The sequence below is a fragment of the Delphinapterus leucas genome, chromosome 15, assembly GCF_059928025.1.
Source record: "Delphinapterus leucas isolate spDelLeu-1000000601 "Yukka" chromosome 15, BTC_Dleu_Yukka2, whole genome shotgun sequence".
In the NCBI taxonomy this organism is placed as follows: Eukaryota; Metazoa; Chordata; class Mammalia; order Artiodactyla; family Monodontidae; genus Delphinapterus; species Delphinapterus leucas.
In genome coordinates this window covers 7,062,145-7,081,505 of record NC_143143.1, presented here as the reverse complement: position 1 = coordinate 7,081,505, position 19,361 = coordinate 7,062,145, and the positions used below count along the sequence as shown (strand labels likewise).

At 56.9% G+C, this 19,361-nt stretch overlaps 3 protein-coding genes and 1 long non-coding RNA gene across 4 annotated transcripts; 1 reads left to right on the top strand and 3 right to left on the bottom strand.

The window, feature by feature from the left end:
* Positions 1-706: 706 nt before the first annotated feature.
* MOSPD3 (motile sperm domain containing 3) lies at positions 707-3,857 on the bottom strand. Its single transcript, XM_022587924.3, has 6 exons — positions 3,759-3,857; positions 3,008-3,262; positions 2,732-2,807; positions 2,275-2,504; positions 1,056-1,220; positions 707-939 (listed from the first exon to the last, which is right to left on the bottom strand). The coding sequence occupies exons 2-6, from the start codon at positions 3,210-3,212 to the stop codon at positions 908-910; spliced, it is 708 nt and encodes a 235-aa protein (XP_022443632.1). The 5' UTR covers positions 3,213-3,262; positions 3,759-3,857; the 3' UTR covers positions 707-907.
* On the top strand, positions 3,561-8,463 carry LOC111181973 (uncharacterized). The gene is made up of 4 exons (XR_002646641.3): positions 3,561-3,913; positions 4,116-4,330; positions 4,567-4,725; positions 4,941-8,463. It is a non-coding gene; the product is annotated as an uncharacterized LOC111181973 (long non-coding RNA).
* Positions 5,346-10,754, bottom strand: PCOLCE (procollagen C-endopeptidase enhancer). The gene is made up of 9 exons (XM_022587915.3): positions 10,325-10,754; positions 9,371-9,479; positions 8,678-8,936; positions 7,629-7,753; positions 6,939-7,075; positions 6,368-6,594; positions 6,029-6,106; positions 5,724-5,894; positions 5,346-5,579 (listed from the first exon to the last, which is right to left on the bottom strand). The coding sequence occupies exons 1-9, from the start codon at positions 10,639-10,641 to the stop codon at positions 5,416-5,418; spliced, it is 1,587 nt and encodes a 528-aa protein (XP_022443623.1). The 5' UTR covers positions 10,642-10,754; the 3' UTR covers positions 5,346-5,415.
* A 694-nt stretch (positions 10,755-11,448) lies between these two features.
* On the bottom strand, positions 11,449-18,575 carry FBXO24 (F-box protein 24). Its single transcript, XM_022587921.3, has 10 exons — positions 18,268-18,575; positions 17,929-18,027; positions 17,648-17,831; positions 16,439-16,668; positions 15,966-16,200; positions 15,376-15,534; positions 14,988-15,109; positions 14,592-14,723; positions 12,370-12,543; positions 11,449-12,041 (listed from the first exon to the last, which is right to left on the bottom strand). Exons 1-10 carry the CDS (start codon positions 18,337-18,339, stop codon positions 11,676-11,678), a joined length of 1,773 nt encoding a protein of 590 aa, XP_022443629.1. The 5' UTR covers positions 18,340-18,575; the 3' UTR covers positions 11,449-11,675.
* Positions 18,576-19,361: the final 786 nt, after the last annotated feature.

The window sequence follows — 19,361 nt, the reverse complement described above, 5'->3', positions numbered from 1 at the left end:
TAACGTTATCTTGCTAATTCTTGTTCCCAATCAACAAACTTCCAGTGTCTTTGGCTTCCCTTCTTCCTTTCCTCCCCTCTCACCTTACATCTGAAGGAGGGCTGGAAGCCTGCCTTTCAAGGAGCCCATTCTTTTCCTTTGCCCTAACTTCTCCTGCCTGGTTAGGCTGAGGTTATGGCAGGCAGTGCCATCTGTCCCCATCTTGTCAGAGACCTTGGTGTTTCTGACCCACAGGGGTTGAGGTCAAAGGAAGAGACAAAATAAAAGCAGGTAAACGGACAAAAAGGCAAAAGAGGATTCTGGGGGTGGGGGGGGAAGCCCCCAGGCAACCCTGGCAAGAGGCTCTGATGGCTCAAGATGGCGGGACCTGAGTTCTATAGCAGGTGGGAGTAGGTGGTATCGGGGTTTGTTTCTTTTTAGTTTAAGGCATGTTGGCTTAGGGGCAGGATCCTATCCCTAGGATAGGGCTAAGGGGGATCTTAAGAATCAACTTTCCCAATTCCCTCATTTTAGAGGCAGAAACTGAAGCTCAGGGAAATTCAATGACTTGCTCAAGGTCACACAGTTTTTTTCGGTGCAGCACCAAGCCTAAGACTCTGATCTTCTAAATCCTCACTGGGTCTCTTCGCTCCCCGATGTTCGAGGTCCCCTGGGAGTAGGAGGAACTGGAGGAGAGAAGTGGGAAGAAAGGGGCATGTTCCTTACATTTCTCAGTTCAATTTTACAAATTTATTTTATTCAGCTTGGAAAATGAATACAAATCCCTGGGTTTTGGGGGGAAGGGGACGGGCAGGAAGAAGGAAGTAGGAGTTGAGGCAAGGTTATGAGCATCACAGTGAATGTCTCACGTCCACGTCCAGGTCCACGTCCCTGCCTGGGGAGGGGGCGTGGAGGTTGAGCAGGGAGCTCAGGTCCGGAGGAACACCATGGTCAGGAGGCCTGGAGAGGGGAGGAAGAGCAAGGTCCTATGTGTAGCCCGCCGGCTCTGTACGCCCTCTTTCCAGCCCCCGCTGTCCTCTCTCCGGGCCCGGATCCCCTACCACCACCGTGCTCACCCAAGACGTAGGCTGCCACCAACTTCTGTCCCAGGGAGACGTGAAGGATTTGGGGCAGCTGGCTGCCAAGTTCATCCTGGAGCGGCAGCAGCAGGAAGGCCACAGAGACTGTGCCCATCAGCAAGAAGAGGAGGAAGGAGCTGGTGGCCAGGTGCGGGAGGGGGTCTGGGAAACAAGGCCCATCAGGATCTCCAGCCTCCACTCCTGCCCAGCCCAACGCCCTTCAGGGAGGAGGCTGAAGATGGAAGGTGTACCCACTTTCTGTTGGACATTGGAAGTGTCCTCTCCTCCCTGGAGCCTTCGTTCCCAAAGCCTCAGGAAACCCTCTCCCCTCTGGTCCCTCATCATTTGTTTTCTCTCCTCAACTCTGCCTTGATTACAGGCTCCTGTGTATCTGTGTGCCAGGCAGGGACCTCTGTCTCCCACAACTTGGTACATAATTGCTCAACCTGGTTTCTTATTATTTATTTATTTTTTATAAATTTATTTATTTATTTTTGGCTGCGTCAGGTCTTTGTTGCTGCGTGAGGGATTTCTCTAGTTGCGGTGAGTGGGGGCTACTCATTGCGGTGGCTTCTCTTGTTGTGAAGCACGGACTCTAGGTGCGCGCGCTTCAGTAGTTGTGGCACGTGGGCTCAGTAGCTGTGGTTCGCGGGCTCTAGAGCACAGGCTCAGTAGTTGTGGCGCACAGGCTTAGTTGCTCCGTGGCGTGTGGGAATCTCCCCAGATAAGGGATCGAACCCGTGGCCCCTGCATTGGTAGGCAGATTCTCAACCACTGCCACCAGGGAAGCCCCCGGTTTCTTACTGAACTGAACTGAGCTGACACATGATGGGAAGTACTGAAGTCAGAGCTAAAGGAAGAATTTTTCTCTTTAAGTGGAGGCCAGAAACCAAGGAAACTGCAAAGTCTGCTTTTTCCCTAACCTGATGTAAAATCTCAATTTCTAGAAATGTTTCCACCAAAAAGCAGAAAACTGAAACGGAAGGGAATTCCCTGGCGGTCCAGTGGTTAGGACTCCACTCTTTCACTGCCAGGACCCTGGATTTGATCCCTGGTTGGGGAACTAAGATCCCGCAAGCCACCAGGCACAGCCAAAAGAAAAAAAAAAAAAAGGACTGAACCGGAAGACCTCTTCAACTCCAACTGAGCTCATCTCTAGGGTCATGCTAGGTCCTCCCTCCTTACAGAACTCAAGAATTCCCATCCCTAAACTCACTCTCTGGGAAGTGCTGAGCCGTGGGTGGTGCTGTCCAGGAAGGAGGCTCTGGGTGCGGCGTTGGGTCAGGCTGTCCCTGAAGCTCAAGGGGGTACGCTGGGGCCTTCAGAACCGAGGTGATGTCCTTGCGCCCCACCACTCGGCCGTCTGTTCCCTCCTCAGACAGCTCAATGCGGAAGCGGTCCTGGACGTCATAGTGGCTGGGATTGGGGGCCACGTGGCGAATCACACTGGTCCCAAGAAAGGAGAGCGGCCCATTGAAGGGCAGTGAGAGGCAGTGATCCAAGAGGATCCAGGCCCCACCCTCCCAGGAAACTTTCCCTTAGGGACACAGACAGAGGGTGGGGTAAACAGGTTGAAGAGGACCTGGTCTGAGGCTTAAGTCACGGCACAGTAAATCAGAGAAAGGTGGCAGCGACCCCTGGCTTCCATCAGCCTCCCCACCCTCTCAACTCACATGTCAATGCAGGACTGAGGCTTCACATATCCTTCCGCGTCAAACACTGTGTATTTGGCAGGTGCTGTGCACAGGACTGAGGCGGAAAGGCACACAGACAGAGACCGACTATTGCCTCAGACAACCTGCACAAGCCCCGCCCATGGAGTCCCCCCTGCCTTCTACCCCAGGGCTGGACATCCGACCGTACTCATCTGACTGCTCCAGCCCACCCAGCTCCCCAGTGTTCTACCGCCAGCCCCCAGATCCCTAGCACGAAGCGCCCATCCCCATCACCTCGGAAGCGAAGCGCTGCTCCCGTGGGGTTATAGAGGGTCAGCAGCTGCCGAGATCCACTCCGCTGGTCCGCCCTAAATACTAGATCCGGGGGAAAGACGAGGACCGGGACAACAGGTCCCGAGGGAGGAGGGGCGCCCCGGGACCCCCGCCCAGGAGCCCCCGGACCCACCAGCTCCTGGTCCTGGGGCGCCCCACGGCGCATGCAAGCTCTGGGCGGTGGAACATCCGAGGGCAGAGCTCAGGGGACAGGGCCTGGAGTATAAAGCCGAGGGGCGAGAGGGGCGAAAGGGAACGGGATGAGATCGTAGGGCAGGGCCTGGACTGATGCCGCCGCCGCCTCGGAATCCCCCTAGATGAGGGCCCCGCAGGCCAGGCCCAGGCCCCCCAAACCCTTGCTCTCCACAGCTGTGCCTCAGGTCCCTTTAGGCCCCGCCCCCAAGCCCTACCTCGAGGGTCACGCCCACCCCGTAAACCCAGCCCCTCCCGGCTCCCAGCCCTGGCCCTGGTCTTCAGCCCCAGTTCCCTATCTCCATAAGCCCCGCCCCTCCCCGCCCCTTCCGGGCCTCCCAGGGCACCCGCCCCTCTCTTCGGCCCAATTCCGCTGGCCTCCGCGCCCTCTTCCGGAGTTGCCCTTTCCGTCTCCTGCTCTCCCGAGACCTGTATCTGTGCCTCCGATCCCCCCCTGAGTTCGGGCCCGCGCTTCTTCGGGCTTCCGCCTCCGAACGGCCGCTCACGCTACGAAGCTCACCTCTGGTCACAGCACCTGCCAATCAACCTGTGGCCGGACCAGGGCTGCCATCTTCCCGGCAGACCGTTTCTGCTCTTCCGCCGTACGACCTCTGTCATTGGCCAGGGCGGCCTCGTTTCAGCTCTAAGTATACACCGATTGGTGCACCTAAAGAGGTGATTGGCTTGATCCCAGTGACGTAAAACTTTACGAGCGTCTCTGGCTAGAACGCTAATCCTGGAATAAGTCGGGCGGCGAGGTCGGGGGGAGGGGCCCGGGCGAGGATGGGAGTCAGGCATTGTTCCTTCCTCCCCACTCTGAGGCCGTCCAAATCACTAGAATCACATCCCACAAGGGAGCCCTCTTTCTCCACTTCAGTTCCAGGTTCTCCTAGACGCTTCCAAAGCAACGAAAGCCGTTTTCTGTAGTACGAGTTGGCGGTTGCTCCCAGTTGGACTCGGTTCGTAGCCCAGGGCACTTCTCTTGATTCCTTCCTGCACGGAACTCATATTTTAAATCACTCATATTTGCAGAGGGAATTAGTATTCAGAATCTTCAGCTCCCCTTACAGACGAGGAAACAGCCTCGACAAGGTGAGGAATCTCACGCATTTGGTTAGCAGCGGAGCAAAACAAAGTTACCTGAAAGCCTTCTCTAAGCACCCTATCAAATGTAGAATCTCCCTTTGCCTGTCCTCTTATCATGCTTTTGTTTTCTTCAGAGCACTCCTGGAGCTACTTGACATCATGTTTATTTTAGTTTATCTCTGCTCAGGTAGAATTTACTCTCCTGTCCACAAGAGCAGCGACTTTGTTTTGTGTATTTTCAGCACCGAAAACAGTGCCTGCCATTTGGAATGCACAAATGAATGGGTGACTAGGATGAACTTCTGAGCTGAGATCTCATTGAAGTTAGGAAGTGAGCCAGGAGATGTCTGTGGAAGAGAATTCCGGATAGAGGGAACAGCAAAGGCAAAGCCCGGAAGCAGGTGTGTACTAGAAATGGCCGAGGAGCCAGTGTGATGGAAGAGATTGTAAGGGAGACAATATTCAGAGATGAGATGAGGTGGGAGGGAGGACACAGATCACCTAGAGCCTTAGAGCCCACAGTAGGACTTTGGATTTTATGCTGAGACTGATGGGAAACTATGGAAGAGTTGTTTTAATTCCTTTTTTTTTTTTTTTTTCTTTTTGGCTGCCCCAGGCAGCTTGCAGGATCTTAGTTCCCCAACCAGGGATTGAACCCCAGCCTTCAGCAGGGAAAGTGCTGGACTGCCAGGGAATTCCCTTAATTTCTTTTTTTTTAAACAGCTTTATTGAGATATCTTTGACATATAAAAATTGTATATATTTAAGGTGTACAACTTGGTGTTTTGATATATGTAGACATTGTGAAAAGATCACCACAATCAAGCTAATTTACATATCCATCACCTCCACATAGTTAGCATTTTCTGTGTGTGTTGAGAATACGGGAGAATTTTGAGCAAAGGGGTGACAAGATTTGACTTACATTCTTCTGTATAGTAACTGTTGAGTTTAATGAATGAATGAAAACAAATCCCCAGAGGAGCACCAAAACCATACAAATGGACATGTGACCCCTTCCTCAAATCTAGAAACATTTATTTGGATAAGAAAGGGGTCCCTAGGGCCAGGGTCCGGAGGCTGGCCTGGGCTCAGGCTTGGGATCCAGCAGCCTGAACAGGCTTGGAGGGGCACCTCTTGCTGAGGTTGGTGAGGATCTGGTGCTGGGTGGGCCGGTAGAGAACCACGAAGCTCTCTGGAGGAAGGATCGGACCTCTGTTTTCTTCCACCTGGCCCATCAGCAGATAACTGATTCCTAGGGAAGAGGAGGAAGGGATTGAGAGTTTGTGTAACTGAGACCTTATAGATGTACCCCCTCATCCCAGTCCCTCAGATTCTACTGCCTCCATCATTTTCATGAGGCTAAGTCCCCCTCTACATTTTCCCACATCTCCGTTACCTTTCTTCATGGGGGGGCACTGCTTGCAGGGCACATAGAACTTCAGGGAGGTGTCAGTGGGGGGAGAGGGCAGGTCCAGGCCTCCGGTTTTGTAAACACCAGTGAGACTGACAGTGACTGTGAGGCCCTCCCCTGGGCCCCGAACCATGGACTTCATCATTCCCGTCACCACTGTGGGAGAGAGAGGGAGAGGTGAGGAGACAGGAGGCCAGGGCAGGGCTGGAACCAGAAGGAGGGGGGCTTTGGGGACAGGAGGGGAGGTTAGAGGAGCTGGAAGGGCAGAGCTGGGGGATGGGGCTGCTTACCCAGGTCGCTGTTACAGAAGTGGCTCTGCAAGGTGCCTGCCCGCCGGCACTGTTTTGGGCAGGAGACAGTGGGTGCATCTGGTGGGGTGGGGAGGGGGGCACTGTTTGTGGAGGGTAACCTACCCAGCAGGTAGGAAGGACCACTTTCCCCACAAAAGCCTCATTGCTTTGAGCTTGTTCAGAGCTCTATCCAGCTTCGTGTCCCAGCACCCAGTACCAGCCATTAACACGGAGGCGGCACCCGTGGGTGCTGTATTGAATGAATGAATGAGCGCAGGAAGGAACTCGGATACAACTCCCTTCAGCCTGCGGCCGCTTCCTCTGCCTTCCCAGACTCACCGGGGCCCACCGGAGTTGCCTCTGCCTTAGGCGCGGCCTTCGGTTTCTCCTCAGGTGGGACTTCGGGCTTGACTTTGGGCCCGACTCCGGGCTTGGGGCCCGGGCCTGGCCCTCCTTCGGTGGCGCCCCGCGGCAGGGTCCTATAGGAGGCCGAGAAGCCGTCGGCCGTGACGCTGAGGTCCGAGACGAACTGGACGAGGAGCTCGTTGCCTTCGGAGGAGATGGGACTGCGGGCGCGGGGCATTGGGGGAGGTGTCAGGTGGGCAGCGCATCCTGCCCCCTACCCAGGCCGGCGGCCTTTTCACCTCTGCCCCTCGGTTGTCTGCGTTAGCTTCCCGATATAGCAAGCCCCTCTCGCCTCTCCATCCAATGACCCCAGGCCTGGCGTCAAGCCTCGTCTTCTGCCTGGGCCGCTACCCGCTCTGCCCACCCGTTTGGGGCCGGCAGGTTCGCCTCCTGCGACTTCAGCTCAGCCCCGCCCCTCCCACCAGCAGCGCTGTCCCCCCGCTCCCGCACTAGGCGCGGCGGAGACTCCCGGACGCCGTCACCCACCCAGGTGCCGCCCCCTCACCCCGGGGCTGTGTCGCCGCAGAACTTCCCCAGCCGCTTGGCGTCGTCGCTCACGGCGCCGTTGAACACGCTGACCGAATCGTAGCGGCAGTAGGAGTCGGGCTCCAGGTCAAACTTCCCGAAGGTCAGTGAGATCACCTGGCGGCGGGGCAGAGGCGGAGGCTGCGCGGTGGGACCCCGGGCAGCCGAGGGAGCGGAGCTCTCGCCTCTCACCTCCTCCGCCCGGCCGCCGCCTCCGGGACGCTCGCCGCGGCCTCCTCGCTCACCTCCCGCGTGCCCTCCAGCCCCCCTCTTAATGCATTCACACCACAGCTAGGAGGAACACACACATCCACGGGGGCCCTGCAGTGGCCTCGGTTGCCGTAGTCCGCAAGGTCAAGTCCTGGCTCATTCTCAAGGAACAGACCCAGAATCCACCTCCACCGCCACTACACACACACCCACACCCCGCCACACACACACGCACAAATCAGTTTATATATGAGCATCGGGTACCTCGCTCTCGTAAGGTTCGTCACAGTCGTAATTTGACATTTTTTGTTTGGGTGCAAGCAGGTCTGGGTCTGTTTTTGCTGCCCACCATGCAAGCTCAGTGCTCGGGACATTGTAGATGTTCAATAAATCTTTGCAGGCTGCATACTGGAGGACGCCGCCTGGGTCCCCGAGGGCAGCCCGGGCAGGGGGTCAGTACCTGGTCCGGGGGCGCGATGATGTGCCAGGAACAGCTGATGCCCGGGGGGTAATCGGACTCGGGCCAGTTGGGCGTGGTCAGGGTTCCCTGGGCCTTCTCCAGCCGCCCCCCGCAAAATTGGTGCTCTGGGGAGGGGAGAGAGGAGTGGGGGTGGGGGGCGGTGGAGACCCTCGGTCAGCTGGAGGAGAACTCTAGGCTGGGAGCCCGTGCAGAAAGCTCAGATGTCTGGGTCTCGGGATGATGGGGCGAGAAGAGAGGGAGGAAGAAGGGGGGTAGGTTAGCAGAGATGGGGCTCGGAGGAGCGGGGCTCCGGGAGGTCTTGGACCGCGGAGGGGTAAGTCTTGGACCGCCGGGCACCCAGGCGGGCGGTGGTAGGGGGAGGAGGAATTGACTGGACACGCTCCCTTCTTGCCCCTCCCCCTGACCCGAGGCCACATCGCGAAGCCACATCGCGAGGCCACATCGCTCCTCTTCCCCTGGAAGATCCCATCTCCCCGGCCCGGCAGAAAAGTCCCCGTCGCAGCTGGAGAGTCCCCATGTTATGAGGGTACCCTCAAATTGGGGCACAGCCCCGAGGCTCCTTTGGGGAGGTCCCTCCTTAAACATTTTAGGAGAGACTTCTGCCGCCAGGAGGAGGTGATGGGACCGCAATCGGGAGCCCCCGGGCTGGGTGTAGGGGGCTCCGGGTCGGGGGAACCTAGTCCCCCAGCCCGGGGGTGCCCCCTCGCGCCCGTCTGAGGGAGCCCGATTGCGGACGGGGGCGGGCAGTTACTCACCGTCCCAGTAACCCCAGGCCGCCCATTCCACCCGCGGGTCGGTGACCCATTTCCGCCTCGCGCCTGGGCGGGGGCCTGGAAGAGGGGGGGGTGGGAGCGGGAAGGAGGGGAGAGAAGACGGGGAGGAGGGACTGAAGGGGCGGTTAGTGAGGAAAAAGGGTAAGGGAGATAATGGGGGTCCCAGGCTCTTGGGGTGGAGGTTAAGGCTGGGGTGGGGCCTGCGCCGGGGGCGGGGCCAGGAGAGGGGGACGGCGGAGGTGAGGGAGGTCTCACCAGTGCCTGAGGTGGCCCGCCCGCTGTACCAGAGCAGGAAGCCTCGTCCTCCCGTGCCCTCGTCCGATGTCATCCTCAGGGTCACCTGGTTGCCGGGAGCGACTAAGGGTGCTGGCCGGAAGGTCCCGCAGAAGCGTCCGAGCCGCTGGCCTGAGGTTCCAGGCCCGGCAAAGACCTCCAGAGCGTCATAACGGCAGGATGGGTGCAGCTCCAGGTCAAAGACTCGGAAGGAGAGGGACACAGTCTGGCCCTCAGGGACCTGATGGTGGGGACAGGGTCGGGGACCTGCAAAGTCAGGCCGGACACAACCAGGCAGAGGGGACTCTTTTTCCCCAAGCATTTCCTACAGAAACTGGGCCTGAAGCAGAGGGGACCCCATCAGGATGCAGAGCAGAGGGCTTGTGGCTTGTGCAGGGGACAAGACCTGAGGTCTGTGGAGAGACCAGAGGGGATGGGGATGAAGGTGGGAATGGAGAAGCAGGCTCTGAGTTAAGGTGTGAGGATGCTTGCCACGTGTTACTGTGGGCACTGATGCTGTCAGTGACCAGAGGGGAGGGGGCTGGGACTTCCCCAGGGAGAAGCGGCGGTGCTTGCCGGGAGGGGGGTTCCCTTAGCAGTCTGGCCTCTGGCTGCCTGGACCCAGGCCTCGGGGAGACTTGGACAAGGGGACGGCGGCCAGAGGGGCCTTCTCACCGTTATCGTCCAGACGCACTCCTTATTGGCGGGGTAGAGGTTAGGGAAACCCTCGCTTGCCAGGTAACCCGACTCCCCAGTCACATCCCCTCCACACAGGAACACAGGTCTGCAGAACAGAAGAGAGGTCAGGCCTGAGTGGGGCAGTAGTGCAGGGACTGGGGTAGGGCAATAAGCATGGGGGTGCCAAAAGGGCAGCCAGCGGGATGAGGGAGGGAGGCCCAAGGGACTCGAGGCGGCCTCAGCCAGCGGGGATGAGACTGGGGTGGGAAATACTCCAGCAGGGAATCAGGAAAAAGTGGGACCAGCAACTTGGCTGTCCCTCCAGCCCCTCAGAGTTCCCACCCCCACCCCAGCAGGAATTCCCGGAATCCTCCTCGGCCCCCCTCCATCATTCTCCCCCCTCGCCCTGCCTGGCAGTCAGGGCCTGGAGCGGCCTAACTACTTCCAGATGTGGACACAGCCTCGAGGTGGGGGGGTGAGGGGGCGGGGAGATGAGGGAGAAGCAGCAGCCAGGGCCTTGCGCTCCCAACCTTTGCCCTGCTCCGGCTCCAGCTAACTACTGCAGTGACTGACTCCCACGTCTCCCACTTGCAGCCCCCTCTTCCCCCGCCAGTCTCTGATTCCCTCCTGGAATCCAGATGTACAGCTACCAGGCAAGTTCAAGGTCTTGGTGCTCTCAGGTTCCATGGTGGGGCCAAGGGTCTGGATAGGTGGGGAGACTTAGAGGGCAGAGGACAGAGGGTGGAGGAGTGGGGAGCAGTGGTGACCGCATGAGACAGTGCTCTTGCAGCAGGGAAGGAGGACTTGGGGGCCAGAGAAGGGTGAGGGCTGTGGGAGATCTGCGCGGGTGGTGTGTTAGCAAAAGAATCTACAAGCTCCACAGGCATAGCCCCCCAGGAATCAGGGATCTGAAGTTAACTCAAGCCATCTGGAAGGTGCCGAGAGACCTACCTGGTGTAGTTGGGGCTCTGGCCCTGGGTGAAAGGCAGCAGCAGAGCCCAGGCAGTGAGGAGGGGCCCCAAGAGGGAGGCTGTGGTAGTAGGCAGCATGGCCCGAGGGAGAGGCACTGGAGTCCTCAAGACAGAGGCAGCTGAGTGTAGCAGCAGCGGCGGCGCAGCAGCAGCGGGGATAATCAGTGCCAGATGAGGCAGCCTTGGGCGTGTGGGCGTGGGGACTGGCCAGTGGGGCGGGCGGCGGGGAAGGCGGGACAGGGAGAGAAGAGCCGGGACAGTGGCGATTCCAGGGGCCTCTCTAGGTCCAGGACACATAAATACTGACCGAGTGTGGGAGCGGGGGTGGAGCAATGAAGGGCAGAGGGAGCATCAGACTCTCAGCATAATCCAGGCAGTCTAGTAACGTCATCTCCAAGCCCACTCTGTCCAGTGCCCGAGCATCCTTCCAACACAGCCTCGGGTCCTTCCTGAGGACTCTCCAGCCCACCTGTGATCCTCCCCATTCCTGCTTCCTCAGCACCCAGAGGAAGTCCTTCCCTGGACTCCCAACCTCTAATCACTTACCCACTTCCTGACCACCCTCTGCTCCAGTTTATTTTCCACTTCAAATGTCTACTGTCCTCTCCATACCCGGGCCAGACTAGGCCACGGAGGAAGAATTCTGCTCACCCATCTTCTCTCCCAAATATTTGGAGGTATGGGTGGGGGCAGGGAGGCATGCTCTGTGGGTAAAGGGAGTGTCTTCCTTATTGAGGAAGAGGAGGATGGAGTAGAAAGTAAGGGAAAGGACAACATGTGAGATCAGATCTGGAAGGGAAACAGGAGGAGGAGGGGGGTGGGGGGGTTGGCTTCACAGGGATGAAGGGAAATGGGTAGGAAGCATCCTGAACTCAGAGGAAGCGCCTTTCTCAGCCTGATGGACGGAGGATCCAAGTGATGGAACCAAGTAGGCATCGGGTCTTGGCGTTGGAGGGAGAAGGAAGCTGAAGGATCCAGGTGCTGTCAGCTCTGCAGCAACTGACAGCCTGGGCTGCGTCCACTCTGCCTGCCCACCCCTCCCCCCGCACCCCACCCCGCATTCCTCCCAGGCCCCAGGGTTACAAACCGGGCCTCAATCAGCCTTTTATTCTATTTGTCCATCAAATCTTTTGTCCATCTCAGGTTGGGGGCCCCTCCTGGGCAGCTCCCTGAACATTTTACAAAACAGTCCCACCCTGACATGTCTAGCAGGCTCTAGCCCACTGCATCCCCCTCCCCACGCGCAGCATTCGTTGCTGTCATTCCACCTCTCCTTAGCCCCCGGCCCAGGGCCAGACCCTCCCTCCAGGGGTGAGACCAGGAGAGGGGGGTCAGCTGTCAGGGGTTGGGGGGCCTTGGCCAACCCCTCCAAAAGCCCTCTGCAGCATGTCCAGGGCCTCCCAGAAGAAATCCTCCTGTGTAGCCATCAAGGGCATCCAGCCCACGATCACCTTCGTCGTTTCCATGCATTCCTGCAATGTGGGGCAGCTGTGGATCTGGCCGAGGTACGGCTCACAGGCCTGGGCCGCCACCACCTCAGGGTCCTGGGCTGCTTCGGCCCCCAGGCTGGGCTTGGGGGTCCCCACCACCCTGCTGGCTGGTAGGTCCCGGTAGGTGGGATGGTGCTCGATGTCATGGCCGGACAGCATGTAGAGGCACTCTCTGGTAGGACAGAGGGAGCTGGCATACAAAGGGACCTTGGAGGAGAGACAGAGGGGGAGTGGCTGAGTGGGGCCCCAGGAAGGGGTTCCCAGGAAGCCCCAGCTGTTGTGTTTGTCCTGCTCAGACCAGCCCTGAGCCAGCAAGTGAGCTGGCTGGCTGAGCCCCAAGGTTGTGTGAGGTAGGAGCAGGCCAGCAGGGGCAGCTCAGGGAGAGAGCCAGGAGCCATGGTACGTGGCAGGAAAGGACGGTGGGTGGTGCTGGAAGATGGGGTCCCTGGGTCCCTGTGGGAGCCCCAGCTACAGTCCTGTGGGCTCTACTGCTCTGGCCCTCCCTGGATGCCCGCTCCCTGGACCCTGCTCTGACCTTGATGTGGAGCTTAACGAAGGAGGCACTTCCCCTAGGCCAGCCTGGCAGGCGGCCTCTGGCCCCACATCCACAGCCCAGCAGCTCCTTGCTGAAGTCTGAGCGCTGGCTCAGCACCAGGGAGTGGTTGAGGCCACACCACAGGGCGACGGGGCGCTGCTGCAGATAACGTACCTGAGAACACAGGGCAGGGTCCCTAAGTGGGGAACACCAAGGCACCGTGGGGAGGGGCCGGGTTGGAGAAGGGTGACAGCTTCCCCTAGGGAAGCTAGGGGGAGGGAGGAGGTGGGCCCCAGAGTACCCTCCCCCTCCCCAACGAGGTCCGCCCTGCCGACTGCAGACTGGCAGCTATCACTCCTCCTTGGTTCTCCTGCAGCCCCAGTCTGACCACAGGGGCGCTAGCACGGCTGTTGGTTCCTCCTCTCGGCTCCCTGGAAAACAGGCCTCTTGCCTGAGGCCAGGGCCTGCTATCTGCTCCCTGATCTCATCCCCCAGGCCTGGGCCTGTCCAGTCTCTCATTCTGCCTTCCAGCCTCGGGGGAGGAAGAGCCTTCCTCCCTGTCCCTGTGTAGTTCCAGGTTAGGCCCCTGGAAGGACCTGCCTCCCACTGCGTCCTTCCTTCCGTCTCTAGCATTTTCAGTCCATCATATCTTTATCTTTCAAAATGGCCACTCTTTTGGAAAAACATTTCCACCTGATTTCTGCTGCTTCCTACCTCCGTCTTTTAGGCAGTAGGACTGGCTACGTGATCAGTCTGAAGTGGACCACATTCTTGGTCTCACCACAGCCAGTCTCGCCTGAGACTCCCCACTCCCCAATACACTATGACTCCTCTCCAAAGGCACTGGACCTCCCAGCAGCCAAATCCCAGGGCCTCTCCTGCACGCTTGCTCCCGAGACTGTGAGCGCTTTACTTTTGAAGACATAGATAAGTGATTTCACGGCCATTACAGGAAAATTGTAAAATACTGGCAAGCAAAAATTCATTTAAAAATCACTGGAAGCCCCACCACCCACTATTAACATCTTGCTGCATATTCCTCCTCACTGTTGCCTCAGCAAATATATATACGCAAGTTGTATATTTTTAAACCAAGATGGGATTGTGCTGTGTAAACCATTTCACGAATTTTTTTTTTTTTTCACTGAGAAATATTGCATAGCCATCCTTCCATGTCAGGGAGCATATTCCTTCACTATCACTGTCACCACCCCCTCCTGGGTGAAACTTTCTGTGCCCGTGGCCTGTGAGACGTGGCATTTGAGGGTGTGTCTCTCTCTCAGAGACAACTCTTTCAGTCCCTCCACCCACAATCATGGCGACCACCCAGCTTTGCCCCTCTGCCTCTACTTGTGTCATTTCAACCTTGTTCCAACTTGGAATCCAGCTAGACATTTCTACTTTAGTGTTTTACTCTCACTGCAAAGAAAAAGCCTAAATTCACATTCTCTCCTCAAACCAGCATTCCTTGCCCACTGGCATGTTTACCATGTCTATTGCCAGAGCCACCTTTGTCCTACCCCACTGTCCTCATATCTAGTCAGTTTCCAGAGACTGTTCATTTTCTTTCACTACACCTCACGTCTCCATTCCTCTCTGTTCCCGCCGCCACTGTACCAGCCCCAGTCCCCTGTCTCAAATGCTGGTGTCATTCAGCAGCCTCCCGGTGGGCCTCTCACTGTGCCCTCTGGCCACGTGACCCATTCTCCATCATCCAGGGGGTTGCCTCCTCCTGCTCCAGAACCCGCAACGGCTCTTTCCCAAATCGATACTTCTGTAGGCTCACAAACACCTATACCACCTCGTAGCTACTGTGTTCCAAAACACACTCTGCTCTGGTCAGGCCGGGCCTTCCACTGTCCCAGGGATGTGCAAGCTTCGTCCCCATCCCCATTACATAGGATGCCTTTCCCTGTACCCACCCGAATCCTATCTAACCCACTAGGCCCTGCTTACATCTCACCTCTTAGAGTTACTTCAGCCCACCCAGGTCTCCCTGCTTCACTAAACTCCTACTGCACTTGTAGCATGAGCCACACAGAATGCACCTCGTGGTGCCAACCCCAGGTGAGATACAGTAGCACAGGCATTACAAACTGGTTGGCTTAACATCCTAGGGAGTAGAAAGTGGATTCTATGGAAAGTAGAGATGTGGAGAGATCCAGGGGTCAGGGAATTAGAGGAAGGGGGGCAAGATGAGAGTAGCTGGGAAGCAATCTCACCTGTGTGGGTTCCCCTCGGTCCATTTTGTCCCCGGTTCCCAGCTGCCCATATCTGTTACTTCCCTGCATAAAGATTCGGCCAAATTCATCCACCAGGCCAAGGTGATTGTAGCCAAGAGCACAGAATAGGACCTGGGAGGTAAGGGAGAAAGGAGAAGTGGGCCTTCAGTCGTCTCCAGGGGAACTCTGAGCTCCAGTATCTCACAACTGCTAACCTGCCACACCCAGCTGATCGCTTTTGGTCTTGCCCTCTAGGTCACCCCTCTCCCTGGGTCCCTTGTCGCTCCCTGATCAATCATTTGATTCCTGCTCCTGTTTCAGACCTTCAGTACCTTGCGGGCCCCCTAAGGCCCCGCCCCCACTGGTCTGCCCCCAACCCCCAGCCCAGGATACTACCTTGGCAGGCAGTGAGATCGGAAGCGGCATCTGCTGGTACGTGGGGTCAAAGGCTTCAAGGGTTCCAAAGAGATCTCGATACACCCCTGGGGTATGCACCTCAAAATACACTCCCCCCTGGTCTGGGGGGTTGGGAGCCCTCAGCTCAGCAGCTCTGGGCACCCATTTCCTAGGGAGCAGGCCCTACTTGGGATGAAAGAGGTAAGATCTGGGGAGTCTCACGCCCACTAGAAATGCACCAGCTATGATGTCTGGGAGCTTAAACACCTCTTTTGACTAGGATGCTCTACGGGTCCCCCACAGAGCTGGAGTAAGGATAAGGGAGGGTTCTGTATCTGGAAGGTCTGTCCAAGGCTGGGGTCTGGAGAAGAAGGGAGGTGGCTCTTACCCGTAATGTAGAGAGTACTTCCCTGGTTGGAAGCCATGCAGGCCACACGCAGGTGAGGGAGGTCATGGGACACCTTCCTCAAGGTCAGCTGACCTGTATAGGAGTGTGGCTGGTCCAGCTGGGCTTCATTCACTACCAAAGAGTAGATCTTTCCTTCCTCTGGGGGAGGGGGCGGGGAGGCAAACAACTGTGTGGGGGAGGGGACCCTCCAATAACCACATTAACCTCCCAAGAGACTCCCTAAGCCATACAGCATGAGACATTTGCTGCCCTAGAGTGGGGCTGGAAGGAAAAGGGTAGAGATGAAATAAGGGGGCAGTGATCTCAAGTACCCCAGCCTCCAGCCTTCACCACCGAAAATCAACCAGGGGAGCTCTTCAGTGTGAGGGATGAGTGCAGAGAAAACCGAGCAGTTGGATTTGGCGGAATCCAATTTGAGTGTTGGGAAGAATGATGTCTGGGGGTTCAGGGCCCTGCCTAGCATTAAGAAGTTCAGAAGCGGGGAATTCCCTGGCGGTCCAAAGTTTCCACTGCAGGGGTCCTGAAGAAGCTTCAGGAAACAGTTTGCAAACCACTGCTCTAAGCCTCACCTGTGAGGAGCAGCAGGGTCCGCTGGGTCTCCAGACCAACCAGCGCCATCTGTTTGAAGCTCATGGCGTGGTGGAAGGTGATCTTGAAGACCCGCTGCCCGCTGGACTGCAGGTAGACCTCAACACAGTCGCAGGACTGGCTGTGGGCTGTGTCCACCACTCCCGGCTGCTCCCGAGTGGCCAACACATAGAGGTATTTACGGTAAATTGTGTCACCTCTCGGGTCCGAGGCAAACTGTAGGAAAAGACAAAGGTGTCCAGGATCTCCAGCCTTGCAGTGGGATGAGGCTGGGGCAGCTGGATCCTGGGGTGGGAGATGAGATACTTGGGTCCAGGGCTGGGAAAGGCGAACTTGGTTTCCAGTTCCTGGTATCGGAGGGCGGCTGTCCTAAGGGTGCCACCTCAGGACTGGTGTGGGCCCTGGGTTCCCGGAAAAGAGGTGGGGTCTCAGCTGCTGGGGTCCTTGTACTCACATCCTTGGCTCCGTGACACAACACAACATAGCAGCAGGCCCGCTTCTGGCCAAGGGTGGAGGAGACCAGGGCATTTTTCAGGAAGAAGATGGTCCCCGTGTAATCAAGAATGAAGACGTGGTCCTTGGTGGGCAAGAAGCGGCGGTAGCCATGGGCCAGCACAGGGGCTACACTCTTGCTGAGACAGCGGCGGCGGCCCCCAAATGCCTGGAAATACAGGCCCTTCGTGTCTGCAGAAGGGAAGGAGAGGGAGGTTTAAGGGGTCGGGGAGGCACAAGGGAGATGAAACAGAGCTTGGGAAAGCTAGATTTCTCAATGGATGGGTGTTTAGCTCCTCTCCATCCCCAGGCCTGGGGAAAGACCCCTTCCAAAGGGCACGTGGAAAGCTCAGAAGATATCTGAAATTATGCCCCATGTCTGAACTAAAGTTCTCTGCCCCACCTCAGCCCAGGGCCACACACATGCTTCTAAGTGAGCACTTCTTTGGTCCAAACTTGCATCAGAGACATCAAAGGAAATATAAGAATGCATAGAAAAGCAGAAAGAGGTGTGAAAAGGAATGACTGGGAAAGGCCAGTAACCCTTCCACACCCCTAGCTCTGGATCTGCTATCTGCATCTCCCTTCATCTCCGTTGCGTGAGACGAAGTTATTGGATAGGGGCTCCCTGGGAAGGGAGGGGACTAGAGCATATTTCTCAACCTGGGGGTGATTTTTGTCCTTCGGGGGACATTGGCTGTCAGAACTGGGGGAGGTGCTACTGGCGTCTAGTGGGTAGAGGCCAGGGATGTTGCTAAACATCCTACCATGCAAAGGACAGCACCTGCCCCCTGCAAAGAATTATTTGGCTCAAAGTTTTAATAGTGACAAGGTTGAAAAATCCTGGTTTAGAGGAGGGAAAACTCCAGGTTTTGGGAGAGGAGGATGTCTCAAGGTAAGATATGGAAGAGCTTGAATATGGTGGGCAACTTGGCAGGGATGCTAGGAATGGGGGCTCTGGGTGACAATGTCTGTCCGAGAGCAGCTTTAGAGACTTGGAGTAAGTCCTTGTTGGAGTATGTTTAAATCTAACAAGTTTCTTCCAGAGAAAGGAGCCCTGGAAGGTTGGCTGGGAATACTGAGGTCATCAGGCAATTTTATGGAGTAGGAGGGATCCCAGAATAAGGTAGGACAGAAGCAGAGAGAACTAGAGGTTCCCGGGAAGGTGTACAGTTCAGAATCGCAGCTCTCTTCCAGGGCTGGACCCCAGAACCCTGCTCTTGAAGTCGAGGACTGAGCCGGTGACAGATGCGTCTCCACACGCCCTCAGAGTCGCACACTTCGTGGAAGTAGTGGCAGGTCTGACCTAGAGAGACTACATCTCTGACTGGGAGGAATGAAATGATGTGCTCCACCTGTGGGGGCAGGAGGGGGAAAGCAGGGGTCATGCGGGCCCCTCAGCGGCCCCCAGTCCTTTATTCTCAGCACCAACCCGCCCCCCCAAGGACTCACCAGCTCTGGGGGGAACAACTGAATAGATACAGGGTTTCCTCTCTCCTTCTTCTCTTCACCCCCAGGCTCTGGTCCACATGAAGGGCAGCTCCGCTTCACCTACCCAAGGAGAAGGGGGTGCACAGGGGTTCCATGAGGGTCATGCCTCTTCCTTCTGTTAACTACTTATTAACCACTACCTTGGGGGCTCTGGGCTGTCAAATCCTCCCATCTTTCTCTCTAGGTCCGTGGGTTTACCCTTCCTTGTCTGCCTTGTTCCCTGTCCAACTTCTCCACATAACCCCTCCCCGATCTCTGGCTGCCATCTTGCGGCCTTTGCTTCGCCCCCTGCCCCCTCACCCTGAGCCCCTCCTCCGGTCTGCAGAGCCCGGTGACTTTTGGCAGCTTTCGTTTCTGGCTTCTCCTCACCATCCTGACTGCCCCCTCACTGCTCCTGCCCTCAAATCTCTGGGCCCCTTGGCCTCTTGTACTCAGCTCCCTGGCCTTTGTCCCTGCTGCCTTTCCCACACCATGCCCCCTGCCTGGGCTTGGGGAACCTCTGGGGCCGCTTTGCCTCCTAGGCCCCTCCCCTATGTAGTCCGGGTCAGACAAACCTCTCTGTGACCTCACCACCCAGCCACTGTGACCTATTTCCCCCAACCTTGCCCGGGATTTTCTCTCTTAGCTCCTTGGCTCTAGCCCAGTTCTAGCCACCCAGTGGCTCATGGGATATGCACAGGACAGGAGCAATAAAGTGTGAACTACTGGTAGACGAGGCCTTTACTTTCAGGGAGTAGTAGGAGGTTTTTCCACTTGATACCCGTTTAGCACTAAGTGTAGAGAGACACTGGTGAATTCTTCACATCTCGGCAGTCCAGAGCCTCCAGGGGATTTGTAGCTCAAGGATATAAACTCAAAAAAAAGAAAAAAAAAAAGGTATAAACTGTTTGACAGGTGAGGGGGCAAGGTGACCCTGCTAATTAGACCATCTATCTCGTGAAAGCAGGCATCACATGAAAGTGGGCACAGCTGAGCACAGACTCAGGCAAAACACATCCAAAAGCGGACTGCTTTCCTGGGACAGTAACATGACTGCATGTGTGAAGGGCAACCTCTTAAGGTGGAAGAAAGGGATGGATTTACTCTGAAAGCTTAGGTTATCTCCCGAAGTCTAAGCTATTAACTTACTCTTACGGCGGGGGCGGGGTGGGGGGTGGGGGGTGGGGAGAGGGATGACATGGATGAGAAACAGCAGGAGCTGGGGCTGTGTCTGTCCACATAGGGGCAGAGGATCTACACCAATCCATCCAAGGGGTAGCTGGCTCTCCCATGAACTGAGGAATCCAGGCCTGGACAACCAACCCTCAGCTGCATAGTATTACAGACTCATTTGTTTTCCGTGTTAGCTAAAAGACGGTCAACCATCCAATCAAACTCCCTTATTCAGAGGGACT